The sequence below is a fragment of the Artemia sp. Qi Xiang Cuo genome, chromosome 4, assembly GCF_049724085.1.
Source record: "Artemia sp. Qi Xiang Cuo chromosome 4, ASM4972408v1, whole genome shotgun sequence".
NCBI classification, from domain to species: Eukaryota; Metazoa; Arthropoda; class Branchiopoda; order Anostraca; family Artemiidae; genus Artemia; species Artemia sp. Qi Xiang Cuo.
This window is the reverse complement of record NC_142797.1, coordinates 52,905,426-52,925,547: the sequence shown is the minus strand read 5'-3', so window position 1 is coordinate 52,925,547 and position 20,122 is coordinate 52,905,426. Positions and strand designations below refer to the sequence as shown.

The 20,122-nt window shown below is 36.5% G+C and overlaps 1 protein-coding gene across 1 annotated transcript in view; it reads left to right on the top strand.

Annotated features, from left to right (window-relative positions):
* wapl (cohesin release factor wings apart-like) overlaps positions 1–20,122 on the top strand; it is a 92,712-nt gene that overhangs the window by 10,959 nt on the left and 61,631 nt on the right. Inside the window, exons 2-4 of the mRNA XM_089088398.1 lie at positions 8,118–8,247; positions 13,962–14,151; positions 17,152–19,417. Coding sequence (XP_088944524.1) covers positions 8,118–8,247; positions 13,962–14,151; positions 17,152–19,417 — 2,586 coding nt within the window. The remainder of the gene's footprint in view (positions 1–8,117; positions 8,248–13,961; positions 14,152–17,151; positions 19,418–20,122) is intronic.

Below are 20,122 nucleotides of genomic sequence, written 5' to 3'. Positions count from 1 at the left end.
TTTCAGCAATTTTTAACAACATAAACCCTTTTAAAAATCTGGACACAAATAGTACTGTTTAATTTAGTTTCATACCTCATCTAGTTGACCTGAAATAGAAAACTTGATACCATTCGCAAAAAAAAAAATCTGTTTTTTCTTTGATAGCTTGGATACACTTACGCTATTTTGATTTGGTTAAATTTTAAGAGGAGAAGTAGTCCCGAATATTTGAATATAATACCCACAGACTTTTGTGGGATACTGCTGAGATGCTATATTTGGGATAAGGATTAACACAGTGCGTTTTTAGTTAATCTTAAGGCAAAATTTAGTATTTAAACATAACGAGCCAATGGTAGGGTGGGCGTGGGAGGGTGGGAGTGGAAGGGGGATTAGTTGCCCTCCAATCACTTTAGACCATTAAAAAGGGCATCAGCACTTTCTATTTTCAATCGAATGAGCCCTTTCCGAAGTTCCCACGACAACTCTTTCGATACGAAGTGCCTGGTCTAAACAACAACAACAGCGAAAAATAATACATTATACCCACATCGATCTTAACTATAAAAATGTCAAGCCTTCCAATCACTTTCGACTATTAAAAAGGGCATTAGGCCTTTCGATTTCCAATCGAATGAGCCCTTTTGGAAATGACAACGCTATCTATAAACACCTTATATGCCCCCAGAGCATAAATTACAATCCTTACCCTAAGATCTGTTAGGGTGTTTGACATCCTCTAAGACCGAATTTCCTGAACTTTCAACTACGTTAAACAAAATGGTTATCTCAAAATTTTGATTGGATGTGTTTGGGGAAATGGCGGGCGTGAGAAGGGGAGTAGTAGCTATCCAATCACTTTCAACTATCAAAAAATGGCCCTAGCATTTTCAATTTCCAATCAAATGAGCCGTTTTGAAGTTTCTACGACAAACCTTTCAATAAAAATCTTATATGCGCCCAGGGCATAAGTTACAACCCTTGCCCTGAGTGCTGGGGGGGGGTGTCATCCTCAAAGACCTAATTTCCAGAACATTCTACTACGTTGAACAAAATGGCTATCTGAAAATTTTGATTGGATGTGGGGGGAGGACGGGTGGGGGGGAGGGGGGTTAGTTACCCTCCAATCACTTTCGACTATTACAAAGGGCGCTAACCCTCTCAATTTCCGATTGAATAAGCCCCTTTTGAAGTTTTACGACAACTATCTATAAAAATCTTATAAGTCCCCAGGGCAGAACTTACAACCTTTGCCCTTTGGGCTCTAGGGGGGTTTTTCATATTTCAATACATAATTTCCAAAACTTTCAACTATGTTGAATGAAATGGATATCTCTAAACTGTGATTGATTTCTTTTAGGAAAATGGTGGTCGTAAGAGGGGGGTTAACTAGTCTTCACTCGCTTTCGACTATTAAGAAGGACAATTTCAATTTACAATCAAATTACCCCTTTTTGAAATCTCTACAACAACTTTCCGAAAAAGAAAGGAAAAGAAAGACACTAGCCCTTTCAATTTCCAATTGAATGAGCCCTTTTGAAGTTTCTACGCTTTCAATAAAAACCTTACATGCCCCCAGGGCATAACTTACAACCCTTGCCCTGAGGGCTGGGGGGGGGGGGGGAGGGGTTGTCATCTGCAAAGACCTAATTTCCAAAACTTTCAACTACGTTGAATAAAATGGCTATCTAAAATATTGATTGGATGTGTTTGGAGAAAAGATGGGTGTGATAGGGGGTTGAGTTGCCCTCAAATCACTTTCGACTATTAAAAAGGGCACTAGCGCTTTGAATTTCCAATCGAATGAGCCCTTTTTCAAGTTTCTACGAAAAGATTTCACGCGTTATATACAAACCTTAAAATGGCTATCTCAAAGTTTTGATTAGATGTGTTTGGGGAAAATGTGGGCGTGAGAGGCGGGTTAGTTGCCCTCTAATCACTTTCGGCTATTAAAAAGGGAACTAGGCCTTTGAATTTCCAATCGAATGAGCCTCTTCTGAAGTTTCTAAAACAACGCCTTCTATAAAAAAAACTTATATGCCCCCAGGGCATAACTTACAACCCTTGCCCTAAGGACTGTGGGGAACGTCCTCCTCAAAAACATAATTTCTATCTGGAAGTCAACTACGCTGAACAAAATGGAAATTTCCAAATTTTGATTGGATGTGTTTTGATAAATAGGAGGCATGGAAGGGGTGTTAGTCGCCTCCCATTCATCTTTTACTATTAAAAAGGGGCACAAGCCACTCCAATTTATATTTGAATGAGCCCTTTTTGAAATTTTTACGAATGCTTTTTGGATATAAACTGCCCTGCTCAAAAGGAAAAAATTAATAAATAATACATTGTGTCAACATCGTTCTTATATGCCCCCATGGTATAACTTATAACCCTTGCCCTGATGACTGTTGGGGAGTGTCCTTCTCTGTACTTAGTCCCTGTTTCTTGTCTCGTTCTCGAGTGTCCCCGTTCGTTAGTTGGGCAGTACGACCGTGCTGCCTATGATTTATACAATAACTTTCTATATATAGCTTATATGCCCCCAGGGCATAACTTACAACCCTAGCACTGAGGGCTCTGAGGGGGTTATTATGCTAAAAGACCTAATTTCCAGAGCGTTCAACTACGTTGAACAAAATGGATATCTCAAAATATTGATTATATGTGTTTTGGAAAATGGTGGGCGTGAGAGGGGCGTTAGTTGCTATCCTATCACTTTCAACTATTAAAAAAGGCACCAGCCCTTTCAGTTTCAAATTGAATGAGCCCTTTTGAAGTTTCTAAGACAGCACTTTCAATAAAAACTTTATATGACCCCAGGGCATAACTTACAACCCTTTCACTGAGGGCTCTGATTGGGTTATCATCCTAAAAGGCCTAATGTCAAGAACTTTCAACTACGTTGAACAAAATGGATATCTCAAAGTTTTGATTGGATGTGTTTGGGAAAATGGTGGGCCTGAGAGGGGCGTTAGTCACTCTCCAATCACTTTCAACTATTAAAAAAGGCACTACCCCTTTCAATTTCCGATTGAATGAGCCCTTTTGAAGTTTCTACGACAACCCTTTCAATAAAAACTTCATATGCCCCCAGAACATAATTTTTAACCCTTGCCCTGAAGACTTTGGGGGGAGTGTCCTGCTCAAAGGTATAATTTCGTGAACTTTGAACGTCGTGGGACAAATTGGCTGTCTCAAAATTTTTATTGGATGTGTTTGAGGAAAAGGTGGGCATGGAAGGGGTTTTAGTTGCCTTCCAATAACTTTCTACTATTAAAAAGGGCACTAGCCATTTCAATTTCCAATCGAATGATCCCTTTTTGAAGTTTCTACGACAACGCGTTCTATAAAAGCCTTATATACCCCCAGGGCATAACTTACAACCCTTGCACTGAGGGTTGTGGGGAGTGTCCTCCTCAATAACATATTTTCTATCTAGAAATCCACTACGCTGAACAAAATGGCTATCTCAAAAATAGCTGTGCGGGGAAAAGGTGGGCGTGAGTGGGGGGTTAATTGCCCTCCAATCACTTTCGACTATTAAAAAGGGCACCAGCCCTATGAATTTCCAGTCGAATGATCCTTGATTGAAGTTTCTAGGACAACACTTTCTATAAAGACCTTATATGCCCCCAGGGCATAACTTACAACCCTTGCCCTGAGGGCTGTGGCGGAGAATCCTCCTCAAAAACATAATTTCTATCTGGAAATCAACGACGCTGAACAAAATGGTTATCTAAAAATTTTGATTAGATGTGTTTGGGGAAAAGGTGGGCGTAAGAGGTGGGTTAGTTGCCCTCAAATCACTTTCGACTATTGAAAAGGGCACTAGACCTTTGAATTTGAAATCAAAGAGCCCTTTTTCAAGTTTCTAGGACAAAGATTTCAATAAAAACTTATTTGCCCCCAGGGCATAACTTATAACCCTTGCCCTGAAGACTGTGGGCGGAGTGTCCTGCTCAAAGGTATAATTTCCTGAACTTAAAACTGCTTGGAACAAAAAGGCTATCTAAAAGTTTTGATTGGATGAGTTTGGAGGAATGGTGAGCCTGGAAGGGGTGCTAGTTGCCTTCCAATCATTTTGGACTATTAAAAAGGGCACTAGCCATTTCAATTTGCAATCGAAGGAGCCCTTTTTGAAGTTTCGACAACAACGCGTTCTATAAAACCTTATGTGTCCCCAGGGCATAACTTACAACCCTTGCCCTGAGGGCTGCGGGGGGGGGGTGTCATCCTCAAAGACCTAATTTCCAGAACTTTTAACTACGTTGAACAAAATGGCTATCTTAAAATTTTGATTGGATGTGTCTGGGGAAAAGGTGGGCGTGAGAGGGGGGTTAGTTGCACTCCAATCACTTTCGATTATTAAAAAGGGCACCAGCCCTTTGAATTTCCAGTCGAATGAGCCCTTTTTTGAGTTTCTACAACAATGTGTCCTATAAAAACTTAAATGCCCCCACGGCATAACTTACAACCCTTGCCCTGAGGGTTGTGGGGGGTTGTCATCATCAAAGACCTAATTAGGCTTTTTTGAAGTTTCTACGACAACGCCTTCTATAAAAACCTTATATGTCCCCAGGACATAACTTACAACCCTTGCCCTGAGGGCTGTGGGGGAGCTTCCTCCTCAAAAACATAGTTTCTATCTGGAAATCCACTACGCTGAACGAAATGGCCATCTCAAAATTTTGATTGGATAAGTTTGGGGGAATGATGGGCGGGGGGGGGGGATAGTTGCCCTCCAATCACTTCCGACTATTAAAAAGGACACTAGCCCTTTGAATTTCCACTCGAAAGAGCCTTTTTTGAAGTTTCTATAACGACGCCTTCAATTAAAACCTTATATACCCCCAGGGCATAACTTAAAACCCTTGCCATGAGGGTTGTGGGGGAGTGTCCTCCTCAAAAATATATTCTCTATTTGGAAATCAACTACGCTGAGCAAAATGACTATCTCAAAATTTTGATTGGATGGGTTTCGGGGAATGATGCGCAGGGGGGGGGGGGACTAGTTGCCCTCAAATCACTTTTGAATATTAAAAAGGGCACTAGCCCTTTGAATTTCCAATCGAATGAGCCTTTTGTGAAGTTTCCACGACAACGCCTTCTGTAAAAACCTTATATGCCCCCAGGGCATAATTTACAATCCTTGCCCTGAGGGCTGTGGGGGAGTGACCTCCTCAAAAACATAATTTCTAACTGGAAGTCAACTACGCTGAATAAAATGGCTGTTTGGGGGAATGATGGGCGGGGGGGGGACTAGTTGCCCTCCAATCACTAAAATAATAAAAAGGGCACTAGCCCTTTGAATTTCCAATCGACTGAGCCTTTTGTGAAGTTTCTACGACAACGCCTTCTATAATAACCTTATATGCCCCCAGGGCATAATTTACAACCCTTGCCCTGAAGGCTGTGGGGGAATGTCCTCCTCAAAAACATAATTTTTATCTGGACATCAACTATGCTGAAAAATATGGCTATCTCAAAATTTTGATTGGATGTGTTTGGGGAAATGGTGGGCGTGGAAGGGGTGTTAGTTGCCTTCTAATCACTTTTGACTATTAATAAGGGCACAAGCCACTCCAATTTCCAATTGAATGAGCCCTTTTCGAAGTTTCTACGACAACGACTTCGATACGAAGTGCCCTGCTCTAAAGAAAAAAAAAAAAAGATACAATTTGCCAACATTGCTTTCATATACCACCAGGGCTTAAATTAAAACCGTTGCCTTAAGGGTTGTGGGGGATTGTAGTCCTCAAAACCATATTTTTCAACTGGAAATTTACTACGCTAAACAAAATGGCTATCTCAAAATTTTGATTGGATGTGTTTAGGGGAATAATGGGCATGGGGGGCTAATTGCCCTCCAATCACTTTCGACTATTAAAAAGGGCACTAGCCACTCCAATTTCCAATCGAATGGCCCTTTTCGAAGTTTCTACGACAACTCCTTTGATACGAAGTTCCCGGGTATGGAGAAAAAAAAAAAATTTATTGTGCCCACATCGTTCTTTACTTAGGCAGCGCTATCGCGCTGCCCATGATAATACCTCAGGATGCGAAAACTGTTTATTGCGTCCAATTTTATAATTAATCAAACTCTAAATTTTCTGGGGAGAGTCAGAATTGTGAAATGAATCTTCATATTAAGCTCTTTCACTTTCTCTAAGAGTCCTTACTTACAGGTTTCTATAATTTTTAAAACGTATTATATTTATTTGTGTAGGATACTTCAGTTTGATTTTATATAAATGGTTTTCTTCATTTATCAACCTCAAAAGGGACTCATTTAACCAAGGTTTTCTTGGAGCATTTCTCTTTCCAACTGGAATTCTATACGGATAAAATTGATCAAGCTTTTCAGTCAATATACCATAAAACTTATCTAAGGATTGATTTGGATTCTTTTCATTATTTACTAGACTCCACTCAACGTCAGTAAGTGCTTCTATAAAATTTGACAAATTTTTATACGAAAAGTCTCGACGCTTTGTATGACCTTTTTTTATTATACGGGAAATAAAGCGGAAAATCAGCCATAATTATGCGGTGACCAGATGAATCATCAGGAATGACATATATATTAACGGTGCTATAAGGTGAAAAAATATTATCAATTAATGAAAATAACCTATCAGTTATCCTAGATGGCATAAAATATACAGGGTTTAATCCATGAGCTAACGGACATTCTAAAAACTGCACAGTGTTTCTATCCATTCTGTTCTGGTTAGCAGATACAAGGATCATTAAATCAATATTAAAATCTCCCATAACTAGATAAGGATTATTAAGACTACCTAATTTATCCAACAAAGTTTCAAAATGATTTATAAATTCTACCTGACTAGCTGACGGAGTACGATAAATAACTACAATGAGCAAATTCTGATTATTTGGAAAAAAACACTCAACACTACAAGATTCAAAAAGCGGTTCAATATTCACTGGGAAAAAATCTAGCCTTGCGCGAGCTGGTATGCAATTATTAACCAAAACACCAAGACCACCTTGTTTTTGTCTACTTCGACCGACGTGAAAAAATTAATAATCTTCAACATGAATACTTCCAATTGAAATTTCGTCTAAAAAAGTTTCACATGGGCCTAAAATACCCGTATTAGATGTCGATAAAAGAGTTTCAATCGCATCTTGTGCAGTTCTCCAGCCCTGACAATTCCAAAACGATATCCTCCTTGTATTAAAATTATTCTTTGCCAAATCATTATTTGGCAAATACCACACCCCACTAGCCCAGCAAACAAACAAAAGAAAAAAAAGGTAACACAAATAGGAACAACTTTGAAAAGAAAAGAAAGATGTCTTCATTCCAAGTTGATTTCTTTCAATATTGCTAATCGGAAAGACCTCTGTGCGGGTTACCTGATCTACATGTTTTTTCTATGCTTGTAGTTGTAGACTGATATTGTTTTTCAGTGTATGGCTATATGTTTGAATATATTGGTGTGTAAATCAGTGGGTTTTTTTCGGAATTATAAACATTTGGTTTGTGCTACAGAATACTGGTAGGCCCTAATTAGCAAGTAAGATGGAGGAATCTTATATTTTTGGATAAATGTGTCAATTTTGGTTAATGTCTGAAATTTCTGAATGAAATTTGTCGAACTATTTTGAAATAAATTTGTGCTTTCAAATATTTACTTTATCATTTACCAAAAAATGTTGTAGAAGTGAAATAAAATGTAATTTAAAAGAAATTTTGATAAATTAGTGTTAAAAAATGTACTTAACCATTTACAAAAATGAAAAAATACGTCTTTTAAACCAAATATGAAAAAAACAAATACGTGGTTTTAAACTGTAGGTGCTGCATCCTTAAATTGCAGAACACAAATCCAGAGGGTCAATAGCTTATGCACACTTACACATCAATGTAAATAATCCTATGACTTATATACCTTAAAATTACCTTAAATTGCATTGACCAGCAAGATAAGGTGGTGTTGAACCTCTTGTAGAAACTTGGTGAGGGATCTGAATACAGTTGCACTGAAAAAGTGGAGTGGGGGAAAAAAGCAATAACTTAAAATATGCACAGGCAAAAAATCAAAATAAATCACTAAACAACTTTAGTATTTGCTTTCACTATTTTTATTTGACCACATTTCTTGAAGGCTGATTCTACCGGAGCAGCCAATAGGCCTGCTGCTACAAAATCAGCTGGAGTCATAGGAAAATGGGGCATAACCTCTTTTACATCCCTGAGAAGTAGTTGCATTTCTAGTGATGCTGCAACAAATGGAAGTAAGTTTTTTTTATTAAATTATTTTCAGTTAGATTATTTGAATATTTTCGTTAAGTTAGAATATTATTGTATTTTGATGCAATGGTTAATTAAACTTTCAGTTGCATAGAGCATAACAAATTCAGAATTTCAAAAGATTTTGTATTTTCAGAAATGCATTTTACTTGCCATTTAGCATAACTAGATAACATCCAGAGAAACTGTATACACTCTAAGATTTAATCCTATTCCTTTCCTACTACTGTCTTTAGGAAAACTACATATAGCTGTTTCACTTTATTTCTCTGTGCATCCCAATTTTCCTGCAGCATTATCTCTGGTAATCTCTTTCCATATATGGCAAACTTCACCCAAGACTTTGAATCTTGCTGGACTTAATATCTAAGACAAGTAATATCCAGATTTGGAGATGGAATCTAATCTCTAATCACTTTTTCTGTTGTCTAATGTCAGAATTTTCTTGTTTTGATTGATGCTAGGGTCTCACCAGGGAACTGGGTAAGAGAACAAAATCAATACAAAAGGAGAAAGTGGATGATGCTGCCAAGGAAGGCCAATGGTTTTGCATTAATCTGCTTAAAAATGCAGGTATGGACAACTAATAGAACAATGCAATATTCTTTGGTTTACTAATGGCACAATCAGTCCATAAGCATATTCTTTCATTTTCTTTTAACTACCCTAAGTTTGTTTCAGCCTAACCAATTTTAACTATTTTATAATGTATAAAAATTTGAATCTAAGTAATCTGCTTACTTAGTGAAAATTGCAGGCTATCCAAAAACTTGGGCCTTCAAATAAAACCAAATATTCTAATAAAAATAAATTTCTTTTTTAGTTTTTCTTGTGCTACTGGGTAACACTGCACTACCAATGCTTCTTGTAATTGTGAATTCGCATTAAACATGCGTTAAAGTGGTTGAGTTTTCTTTCTTTTCGTTTTCCCATCCTCTGTAGGTTGGAACTATGGGCATTTGTGCATGCACACATATCCATGGTGAGATAGTGACTTGCATGTGCACAAGTAAAAAGTAGCCTACATTTTTAAGTTTTCAAACCAAGTTATTTGGCTTTGGTTTATAATTATGCTCTTATTCGTGCTAAACTCCCTTAATGTCAGAAACATATTCTATATAATGACTTAGGTATAAGCCTATTTTTGGGGAATATCAGACATATAACAAGGCGAGTCCATTCTGAAATTTTATTGAGCAGTAGTTATGGCCAAAAATAATACAAAAAAAAAACATAGACTAAGTCTGGGAAATGTAAAATAGAGGAAAGAAAGTAGGGAAATATAAAGGACGTCAGAGGAGTAACATACAAGAAACATGTAACAAAATTGTTTGATACCTGGGTCCCTATGGTAATCTATTTAATCAGCATAATAATCAGTTTGTTTTTGTAATCTGGCTGCAACAGACACATTTTTTCAAAGAGGGCTAAAATATACATAGTCACTTTAAAGAAATTTGTGTCAGAACATGCATTTCCTTGCTTGTTTCTCTCCACCCTATGTCTCAAGTGAAAACTTCTTTGTGGGTGTTCTTACATACACATTTTTTCAACTGAAACATTCAAAAGTGCAAAATGGAATGTATATTAGTCAGTTTTGTTTCTGGAGCCTAAGGCTGACAGAGATTGTCACACCCTTAGTATACTTAGTAAAAGCTAGGTTTGAATTTTCTGTTTTAGAAAATGTATCTAGACAATGCAACAGTTACATATTATAAACATTGCCAGTCCTCAACTTAAAAGAGAGACAAAATAAAGAAGAAAGAAAACATAAGTGCCATGATATCATTGTTGAATAACATTTTTGAATGGTCGATCCAACTTAAAATTCCTCTGTAATCTGTTAGATTCCTTGATTTTGAATATTAAAGAATATTCTTGATATGGTTTAAAATTAAAATTTTTTTTTTTTTTAGTCTTGTCACCTATCGAATTTTTACTTGCGTATTTGTAACTCCACCATGCCACTTAGGAATGACCTATATTTTAATGGGCAAAATGGTAAAGCTTTTCAACTAAGCTTGCCAAGATTTGGCTAAAGTCATGGTTGCAGTGGCAGCCACAACCTAGTAAAGGACAAACACGTCCTATTGTAATAAAAGAAAATAGACTGAACCCCCCTTGAAAATGACATCGCTTTGAAACAAAAAGTACACCATTGGAATCGTCTTGGCCGAAGACCCTACACAGGAAACGTATTATCCCTTGGCTTAAATTAATTAAAAAAAAAAAAAAAATTTCCACAAATAAGTTTTTCAAAAAGAGGTAAAAAACTCCATTAAACCAAAAATGATAAAAAAAATAGTAAAATAATCTAAAAAGGATACATTTATTCCTTAAATTCTCGATTAGTTTTTGATTTCTTAAAGTTATAAAAGTTAAAACATTTAAAATATTTTTTTTTTCAGGAAAGTACAAATTATATTCTGGCTTTCAGAAAGCATAGGGGTTTATAACCCTACTCATATTAATTTCTGCTCGTTTTGTGTTTGACTCTGCTATTTATTTTAATTTCTATTTGTTTTTGGTTTTCATTTATTTATTGATACTGATTTGTGGTAGTTGAATTATTGGTAGATTATTTTATTCTTTTTTTGTTCATTTTTGGTTTAATGTAATTCTTTACTTTTGTTTGAAAACTTATTTTGTGGAATTTTTTTTTTTAAATTAATTTCTGTTCGTTTTATATTGAAATAGTCTTTTTCAGGGAAAAAGACTGAGTCTCTTCTAAAGTTGAACAACCATTCATCCCTTCCATAAAAATCTGAAATACCTCCTAGGCATAACTTACAACCCTTGCTTCTAATCTCTGTGGTTTGGTTCAACCCCAAAAGCCTTGTTATATGATATTTAGACTATTTTGAATAGAATGGCTATCTCAAAATTTCTTTTAGATGCATTTCGGGATAATACAACGTGTGTGTGTGTGTGTGTGGGGGGGTAGCTGCCCTTTGATCACTTTGACTCTTAAAATATAAATAGAGCGTCTGATTACCGATCTAATGAGCCCCCTCCGAAGTTTGTATGACCGTGCTTTCTTTAAAAACCTTATATGCCCCGAGGGTACAACTTACAACCCTTGCCCTGAGGGATGGAGGGATATGTTATCCTCAAAAACATAATTTCCAGACCTTTCAAATACGTTGAACAAAATTACTGTCTCAAAATTTTGATTGAAAGTGTTTGGGGAAATGATGGGCGTGAGGGGGAGGGGGGCATTTGCCCTCTGATCACTTTCGACTAATAAAAAAGGCACTAGTCCTCTCAGTCTTCGATTGAGTGAGTCCTTTTTGAAGCTTCTATGACAAAACGTTCTATAAAAAACCTTATATACCACTAGGGCATAACTTACGACCCTTGTCCTGAGGACTACGGGGGGAGGGTTGTCATCCTCAAAGACATAATTTCCAGACCTTCCAATTACGTTGAACAAAATGGCCATATCAAAATGGTGATCAGAAATGTCTGGGAAAATGCGGGGCGTGGGGGGGGGGATGATTGTCTTTCTCGAAATTTTATTCTGACTTACGAATTAACTTACGTAACGAACTTCTATATTCGTATATTTTATTACGTATATTAGGGAGTTTGCCCCCTAGTCGATACCTTGCTCTTTACGCTAAAGTTCGAATTTTGTTCGAATCACAAACCCCTGAATCACAAAGGCCGGTTAATTAGAATAGATAGCTTATTTGAAAGTACTAAAAAAACTAGAGCATAAAGAAAAAGGTATTGACTAGGGGGTGAACGGTCTCATATACGTACTAATTCCTTTTCGTTTTAAGTTGTAATGTTGCTCCTTACTTTCAGTTGAATAAAACTATTTATTTTTATTTAATTTCTGATCGCTTTTAAATAATGCTGGGAAATCCGGCGCCCCCTTCATAGAAATGTCCCTTCCTCCAAGGAAACATCCTCCATGAAAGGATCCTCCCCCGTAACCCCCTCCTCCGACACCCCTCATCAGAAAAAAATCCCCCCTGAAACGTCTTTATACTTCACATTAACCAATACTATATGTAAACACTCATCCCCCCCCCACGTGGGGGGCGTGATCATCCCCCCCCCCACGCGGGGCGTAATCATCACCCCCACGCCCCCCACGTGGGGCGTGGGGGGGATGATCCGAATACTCCGACTATTAAAAAGGTCAATACCCCTCTCAATTTCCAATCGAATGAGTCCTTTTTGAAGTTTTTACGACAACGCTTTCTATAAAAACATTATATGCCCCCAGGGCATAACTTACAACCTTAGCCCTGAGGGCTGTGAGGAGGGGGGGGTGTCATACTCAAAGAAATAATTTCAGACCCTTTAACTACGTTCAACAAAATGTCTATATCAAAATTAGGAAGTGTTTGGGGAAATGATAGGCGTGGGGGGTGGCATTTGCCCTCCGATTGCTTTTGACTATTAACAAAGGCAGTAAATCTCTCAATTCCCTATTGATTGAGCCCTTTTTGAAGTTTCTACGCGCAACGCTTTCTATAAAAACCTTATATGCCCCGAGGGCATAGCTTACAATTTTTGCTCTGAGGGCTGTGGGGGGTTTGTAATCCTTAAAGACACAATTTCTGGACCTTTCAACTACTTAGAACAAAAAGGCTGTCTCATAATTTTGCTTAGATGTGTGTGGCGAAACTGTTGGCGTGAGATGGGGGTTAGTTGACCTCCAATCACTTTCAACTATTAAAAAGGGCACCGCCCCTCTCAATTTCCAATTGAATGAGCCCTTTTTGAAGTTTCTATGACAACGCTTTCTATAAAAAACCTTATATTCCCCCAGGGACTTTGATTTGTATTATACTAGATTCAAGTAAAGAAAAAGTCAAAGGCTTTTTCCTGTGTGTAATATATGAATTAAAAAATGATGTTCATTTTGGCCCAAAAAATGGGCCTTCTCCATTAAAAGCTAAAAAAATATAGCTCCTAATATAAGATTTCTCTTTGCTTTATTATCATATTATAGAAAAAACGAACATAACACGTTTCTATGATTCAAATGTGTGCCTTTCATTCAGGGAGGCCCAGTCTTGGCTGAAAGAAATAGACCTACTCTATGAAGTTTCTGTGATTCAAATGCGTGCCTTTAATCAGGGAGACCTAGTCTTGGCTCTAAGAAACGGGCCTTTTCCAGGATTAGAAATTATAGGAAATGCGGAGAAAACACGTTTCTATTATTTCAGTGTGTGCCCTTTAATCAGGGAGACCTAGTCTTGGCTTAAAGAAATGGACCTTTTTCATGATAAGCTAAAAAGGTTGCTCTTAATATGACTTTTCAGTTTTTTTTCTTTTTTAATGAAATCATAGAAAATAAGAAGACAATACGTTTCTATAATTCAAATGTGTGCCTTTCGACCAGGAGGCCTTGTCTTGACTTAAAGAATTGGCCTTCTACATGAAGTGCTAAAAAAAAACTTCTTAATATGACTTTTTGCTGTGTTTTGCAGCAACATTATAGAAAACACAAAGAAAATACGTTTTCTATGATTCAAATGTATGTCTTTCAATCAGGGAGGCTTAATGTTGGCTCAAAGAATTTTTTAAAGATCAATGCAAATAGTGCAACGAACACCAGTGATAAGTAACTTTATATGGAACACCCTTTTCAGCTGTAGTGCAAAAAAAAAAAATATAAGGTGTTATCATATAAAGAATTATTTAGACAAGGCGACTAATTGTTTGATTTTTTAAACAGGTAAGTATAGTATAGGAAAGAAGGCGAAGGCTGTCCCTTTACCTGTCTTCAATTCTGAAACTGCCGTTGATCCTGCACCAAAGAAGTTTTTTAAGTCAAGAGGACAAACTGAAGAGAACATTGCTCCTTCATCGTTTCCTTGTCATGCTAAGGAAAGTACAAACGGCGAATTACAAGATAATCTCTCAAGGTATTGCTTTCTATCCCTTTCCTGTATTTGTGCTTGTTCAAGGCAGATATGTATTCTGTTCTTTTGGGGGGAGGGTGTCAATTTTAAAAAGGTATTTTCGAGCTATCTACTGTTCCTGATATATCCTCCTTTTTCAACGGCGCTCCATATATTGAAAACATTTTTAATGTGATAGGTTGCTCTTTACTTACAGTTTGTTACTACCAACTATTTGATCAGTGACTCTCTTAAATGTGTGAGAGAATGCCCCCCCCCCTGAGTCTTGTCTCTTAAATTCTAATTTACTATTTGTATAATAAAATTTCGTTTATTGTATGGTTTTAATTTGTTGTATTGTTAGTTTTACAGTTTGCTTTTAATTTAGTTTTTTATAACGTATGAATACTTCATATAACAATGCATGAATTATCACTGAGCGATAATCATCCCTAAAAATACATCTCCCAAAATATTTTTAAGGGGAGGGGACTATCAAAAATCAAATTTATGAGGGTCAAATTGTTCTTTTACGCCACAGAAAGGCGGCAGAACACGTGATTTTGCTGTAGCACAATCTCCTTTTCTTTAAAAAAAAAATTCTAGAATTTTCACCTTCCATTTGATTGAGCCCTGTTCAATATCGTAGGACTACTAGTTCGATACGGTTGCCCCTGAAGAAAAACAAACGGATAAACAGACATCCTTGACTCTTCTTCTAAAAAAAAATAAATAAAAAAGGCTTTAAAAAAATCTAAAATTTGCATTTTTGTAGAGTGGGGATGAAACATTTTTCCAAAAGCTTTTTAATATGCAGAATCTGATTGTTTCATTTTCATCAAGATCATTTCCTTTTCAATTTTTTATTAGTATATTTATTTACTATTAGCAGTAGTTGCTCTTTACTTACAGTTGTTACAGTGAACTGTTTGATATGTTCTAAAAACCGAGAGCTGAGGCTTTCTTTAAGATCAATGTCTGATTGCCTTTTAACCTCATTTGGGGAATCTCCTTGGAGAAATTGAACAATAGCGGCTAAAAATGTACTATTTCCGATTTTTAACATGGGATAAATCAACAATCACTTAATAAATCCTTTGATTATGTTTGGTTGCATCATTTGACTAGTCGTGTGTATTTCGCATTAAGGATAGAGCTAGTTAGGCTGAACTTGTTCATGTCCTTAGGTAGTTAAAGTAGCAGTTACGGTTTTTGTTATATACCTCCGAGCTTTTTTTTGTAATTACGAAGAGCCCTTAGCCTCCTCAGCTTTTTGAATTTAACACAGTTTTCCAATTTTTGTGTATATTTTGCATACAATTGGGAGGGGGGGTTCTTTGTCCTCCCTTTGGGTCCACTTATTCAATGCGCTATATTGACAAAATATGGATTATACTGCTTTTATTTGTTTTATTTCTGTTTTTAGACATCAATTTGACATATTTGAGCGCTGAAGAAAATAATTCGATATTTTTGCCTGAAAAAATTGGTTATTTGAAGAAATTGTAATCGCTTTATTTGAATGACAACACAAATTTGCACAGTTTTCCTTTTTTCAGACTGTATACTGTAATATAACTTCCCTAAAAACTATTCACGGCACTTGCCTCCTTGAAACATTTAGCTTGACAAAATTGTTTTAGAAGGTCATTAAGCTAAGTAGCCAAATGTTGTCTTATTTGACTGTTATTGACGCAAAATGTCTTCATGGCTGAAAGTTTATGTAAAAAATTGCTAAGAAATGATAAATCAAAGTATTGACCGACGAGATTTCACTAACAATGTATCTATTATTTGAATAGCCTTAAAATCCGAAATTTTAGGTATCAGTTTTTTAGGGAAGCTAGATCTAGCAATTCAACAGAAAATGTTCTGCTGATCTTAGTTGAATGACCTTAATACCGTCAATATTAGAAAGTATGTCCTCATTTAACATATGCATTTTTCTAAATACAAACAAGGTGACCCGCACCTAATATAACTAAGAGGCTGTTTTCGCGAGGACTCGAGTCGAACTCGAGTTCAACTAAAATCCTCGTGAAAACAACGAAAGATAAAATCCATCTTTTGTTCAACTTAGAGATGGATTTTCAACTTAGAATTCTATGCAGGTTGACGAAATTCTATGTAGTGTGTCGAAAATCGATTCAAATCTTTTGGCCCAAAAAATAATTTAATGAAAGCAGAAAAATACCTCAAGTGTCTCGGCGTTTGCTCTGTGGTAAACTTTATACTCATTTTTTTCCAGAGAAGTTAGACTTGGTTTGGCAAAAAAAAAAAACACTGGTCTCTTAATTTTGAAACATACACAAGGCCGTTTCTGCATTTGATCTTTTTTAATTTTTTTTTTAAATCCCTATATGCTAATTATACCAGTGTGAAAAATTGACTTTTCTTTAATGGTTATAACGTTTGTCTTTTTTTCTATCTATATCTTTAGTAAAAAGGGAATATGCTTGCATCCACGTTCGTCGTTATTCTTATTTTTTTAATTGTCGCTTTAAATTTCCTTAAGATCACTTTAAACGATTGAAATTTTTAAGAATAATTAACACACACTTCGATTTGTCTATGTATATGAGATGAGCCATAAAAAGCGTTTTTATTTTCTTTTACCTAAATCAGAGTTTTAAGCCAAGTACAGCAAGTTCTAAGCCTGATATGGATCACAGTTCGGTTTTGGGGGTAAGCATATTTATGCCGCAGCATATGGAATTTTGCTTGAATGTTTATTTAATTTATTTAAAGATACAAAAAAAAGCAGAGCTCGTTAAGTTGGTATACACATAGTACGACATATAAAAGAAATACTACATCTGGTCATAATAATAGCGAAAATGGTACAAAAAAACAAACAAACAGCAATAACATGAAACACAAAGAAATGAAGAAATGCTGGGCAGGAGGGGCATGGGAGGTAATCCAAACACTGGGGAATCGTAATATGGGCTATTTGCTTTCATGTCCTTTTATTTTATTTTCAATGATTTATGTAATATTCTGAATAATATAGAATCTTTCCAGGGTTCCTTTAACGGCTGTGTCTCCGCCCCAAAAGTCACAGTGTTTATCTGCTGGGTGGAATGCTTCTGGTCTGGATTGTCGAAGACCAATGTATACTGGTGATATTCTTATTGGACAGTCATCTTCAGAAAGTGATAGCGGTGAAGATGACAGCTATTCACCGAAAGGGAAAAAGACTAAAGGGAATAGAAAGACTCGAAAAGGAAAAAAAATCATTGTTACTCCATCGTGTCGAACTCTAAGGGCAAAGAAGGTTCTTGAGCTTGAAGACCCCCCTCCTCCTCAAATGGATTTTGAGACTTTTAGTGAGCCCAAATTAGATAGGATGCTTTCCATCTTATCGCCTGCGACAGAACAACTGCCAGAACCTGAGTCAGATTTAAAGCCTAAACCGGCGATTAAGCTTAGGATTGTAAGAAACAAAAGTGATTCTTCGCTAGAAACTCAGCTCACATCTCCTGAATTAACTCCTTCAAAAAATTATTCGTTTCACGAGTCCCCAGCAGATTTTATCCCTAAATTGAAAATTCGATTCAAAGGTCTTGATCCACCCCCTGATCTCAATGAAAAGAAAGATGATTCCAATATAAAGATACCCCAAGAAGAACGGGAAAAGGTTGAAAAAAAGGGTAATCTAATTTTAAAAGTACCCCGTGAGATATTTGAAGCATCTTCCCTTAAAGAGGAGCATCGTCCTAAAAGATCAGCACGAAGTCGTCATGTTAGTTATCAAGAATTGGATCCCGAAATTGAAGTTTCAGAAATAGCACCTACAATACCCAAACGTGCAAAATTAAGGAATAATAGTGGTCTAGAACAAGAGGCAAATGAATGTGAAAGAGCTCTTCGTAATAGTTCTCGAAGTTCTCATGTCAGCTATTTAGAGCTTGACACAGATCTAGAGCTTGGTGACTTGCCTGTTTTAGGATCAGCCTCATTTGAAGGAAAACGAAGTACTAGAGGGAGGAAGGCCGAAAAACCAAAACACAATAAACTGCCCGTTTTGGAAGAAGAGGGTCCAGAAAAACAGGAAAAAGCTGTTTTGAAAGTTGAATCAGATTTTGAAAATAAGGTAGAACCTCTTATTATATCAAAGCGTAATAAACGGGGTAGAAAGGCTGCTGAATCTGTTAATGTTGATGAAATGAACGTTAAAACAGAAGCTCCGCCATTAGACGAAGACTTACCTCTGTCAAAGAGAAATAACAGAACGAAAAGAACTGTTAAGCTAAGTGAAACTGTAAGGCAGCTACCCATTCAAGAAGAATCGGATTTAAATATCGCTTCTGATGCTCAACCAGACATAGAATCATGCCAAAAAGATGTTGCAGAAATGAAAGAGTTATCACTGGTCGTTGATGAAAAACTTGAAAATAAGGAAATAAATAATATAGACTGCTCTATAATTGATGCAGTCGAAGAAAAACTTGCTAGTCTTTTCGGTTCAAATGATGGAAATGAAATTTCAGGAGTTTCTAATATTAGCTTGGAAAAGAAGGTAGAGAACGATCTTCCCAAAGAAGTAATTGAATCCGAAGTGAAACAGATAGAAAGTCAGCAAGTCTTGCCTGAGTCTTGTGGTATGGTAGTATCAGTTAGTGAAGATGTAAAAGACAGTCAGACTACTTTAATTCTATCACAACAAGAATCTGATTCAAGCCAAAGCTTGGCAGGCCCTCATTGCAATCTGAAAGACTCGCAGGAAACCGCAGATTTTGAAGAGGGTGCTATTAAAGAGGAGGAAGATATGCAACCGGTTGAGGAAACCGACAGTTCAACTAATAAATGTCTAGAAAAACAAGAGACGTCTTTTGACAATGCAGAGTTATTTGAAAATCTTGAATCTAGAAAAATGGAAGTAAACTCTGGCAAAATCGACATCACAAGTGAAATGTCTCAAAATTCTCCCGTTAGTTTTCAAGAAGAATGCCCACCTGCTTCCGTATCATCTATTGAATCATTTGATTCCTCTCAGGAAAGGGTTTTACAGCCTAAAAAAGCTTTCTTTAAAAACAGGAGTCAAAGACCTGGGGAGTACACGGGTAAGAAAGCCTTTTCAATGTATAAGCATGTTTGGGTAGATGACCCTGTGATGGAAGAAATACAGCAGTCCAAAAGTTTTGATTCTAATCATCAGCCCTTACAATTTGATGATAATTTTGAGGAGCCAAAGTTGACGCGAGTTTCGACGTGGCCAAAAACAAAAGCGTTTGTCGATGAAGAGGAGCCAATCACAAGCGTGAAATGTCCAAAGAGAGCTAAAGAGGTAAGTGTGGGTTATAACACTTTTTGCTTATGATGTGGAAGTATCTTCTTAAACACCACTCTTTTTATATGGCAATTAACTCGAGTAATTAAAAATCAATAAGAGAGTGGAAGTAAAAAATATGAAAAAGTCTGTTATTACCTTTTGCAGAAGCAAGGGTAGGATAACCATCAAAAAAAGGTTTCGCTCATCAGTAAATGATGTGCCAGTGCTGTCAAACTCAATCGCAGACCTCCCACTGGGTTCATAATTATGAAAAAAGTTCATATTTTTAACCTAGGTTCATAAATGGTTCATAATTTAGAAAAAAGGTTCATAAAGTTCATATTTTTCTTGTCATCAGCTGGAAAGCACTTGCAGTTGCTGTCTTTTTCCTTATGAAGGACAAGCGAAGCAAATGTTTAAAACGTTTAAAACATTTCAAACTGTAACACTCCCTGTTTTGTGAACATACATTTTCTTCTCCTCAAAAAGACATTGTTGCATCTAACTTGGTTCCTAAATTCCCCGTATATCTTCTTGTGCTAAGCTATCTTTTAGTATTTCATTTTGTCTGGCTTTTGTCTTTGCTGCCTTTATAGAGTTTTCTAGTAGTAATATTCCTAAATAGTTGATTTAAGCTTATTAGCTGTAACATAACTTCTTGGCAGAAGATCATAAGTTGATTGATTATTCTTTTTTTTTCTTTTTTTTTTTTTTTTACAT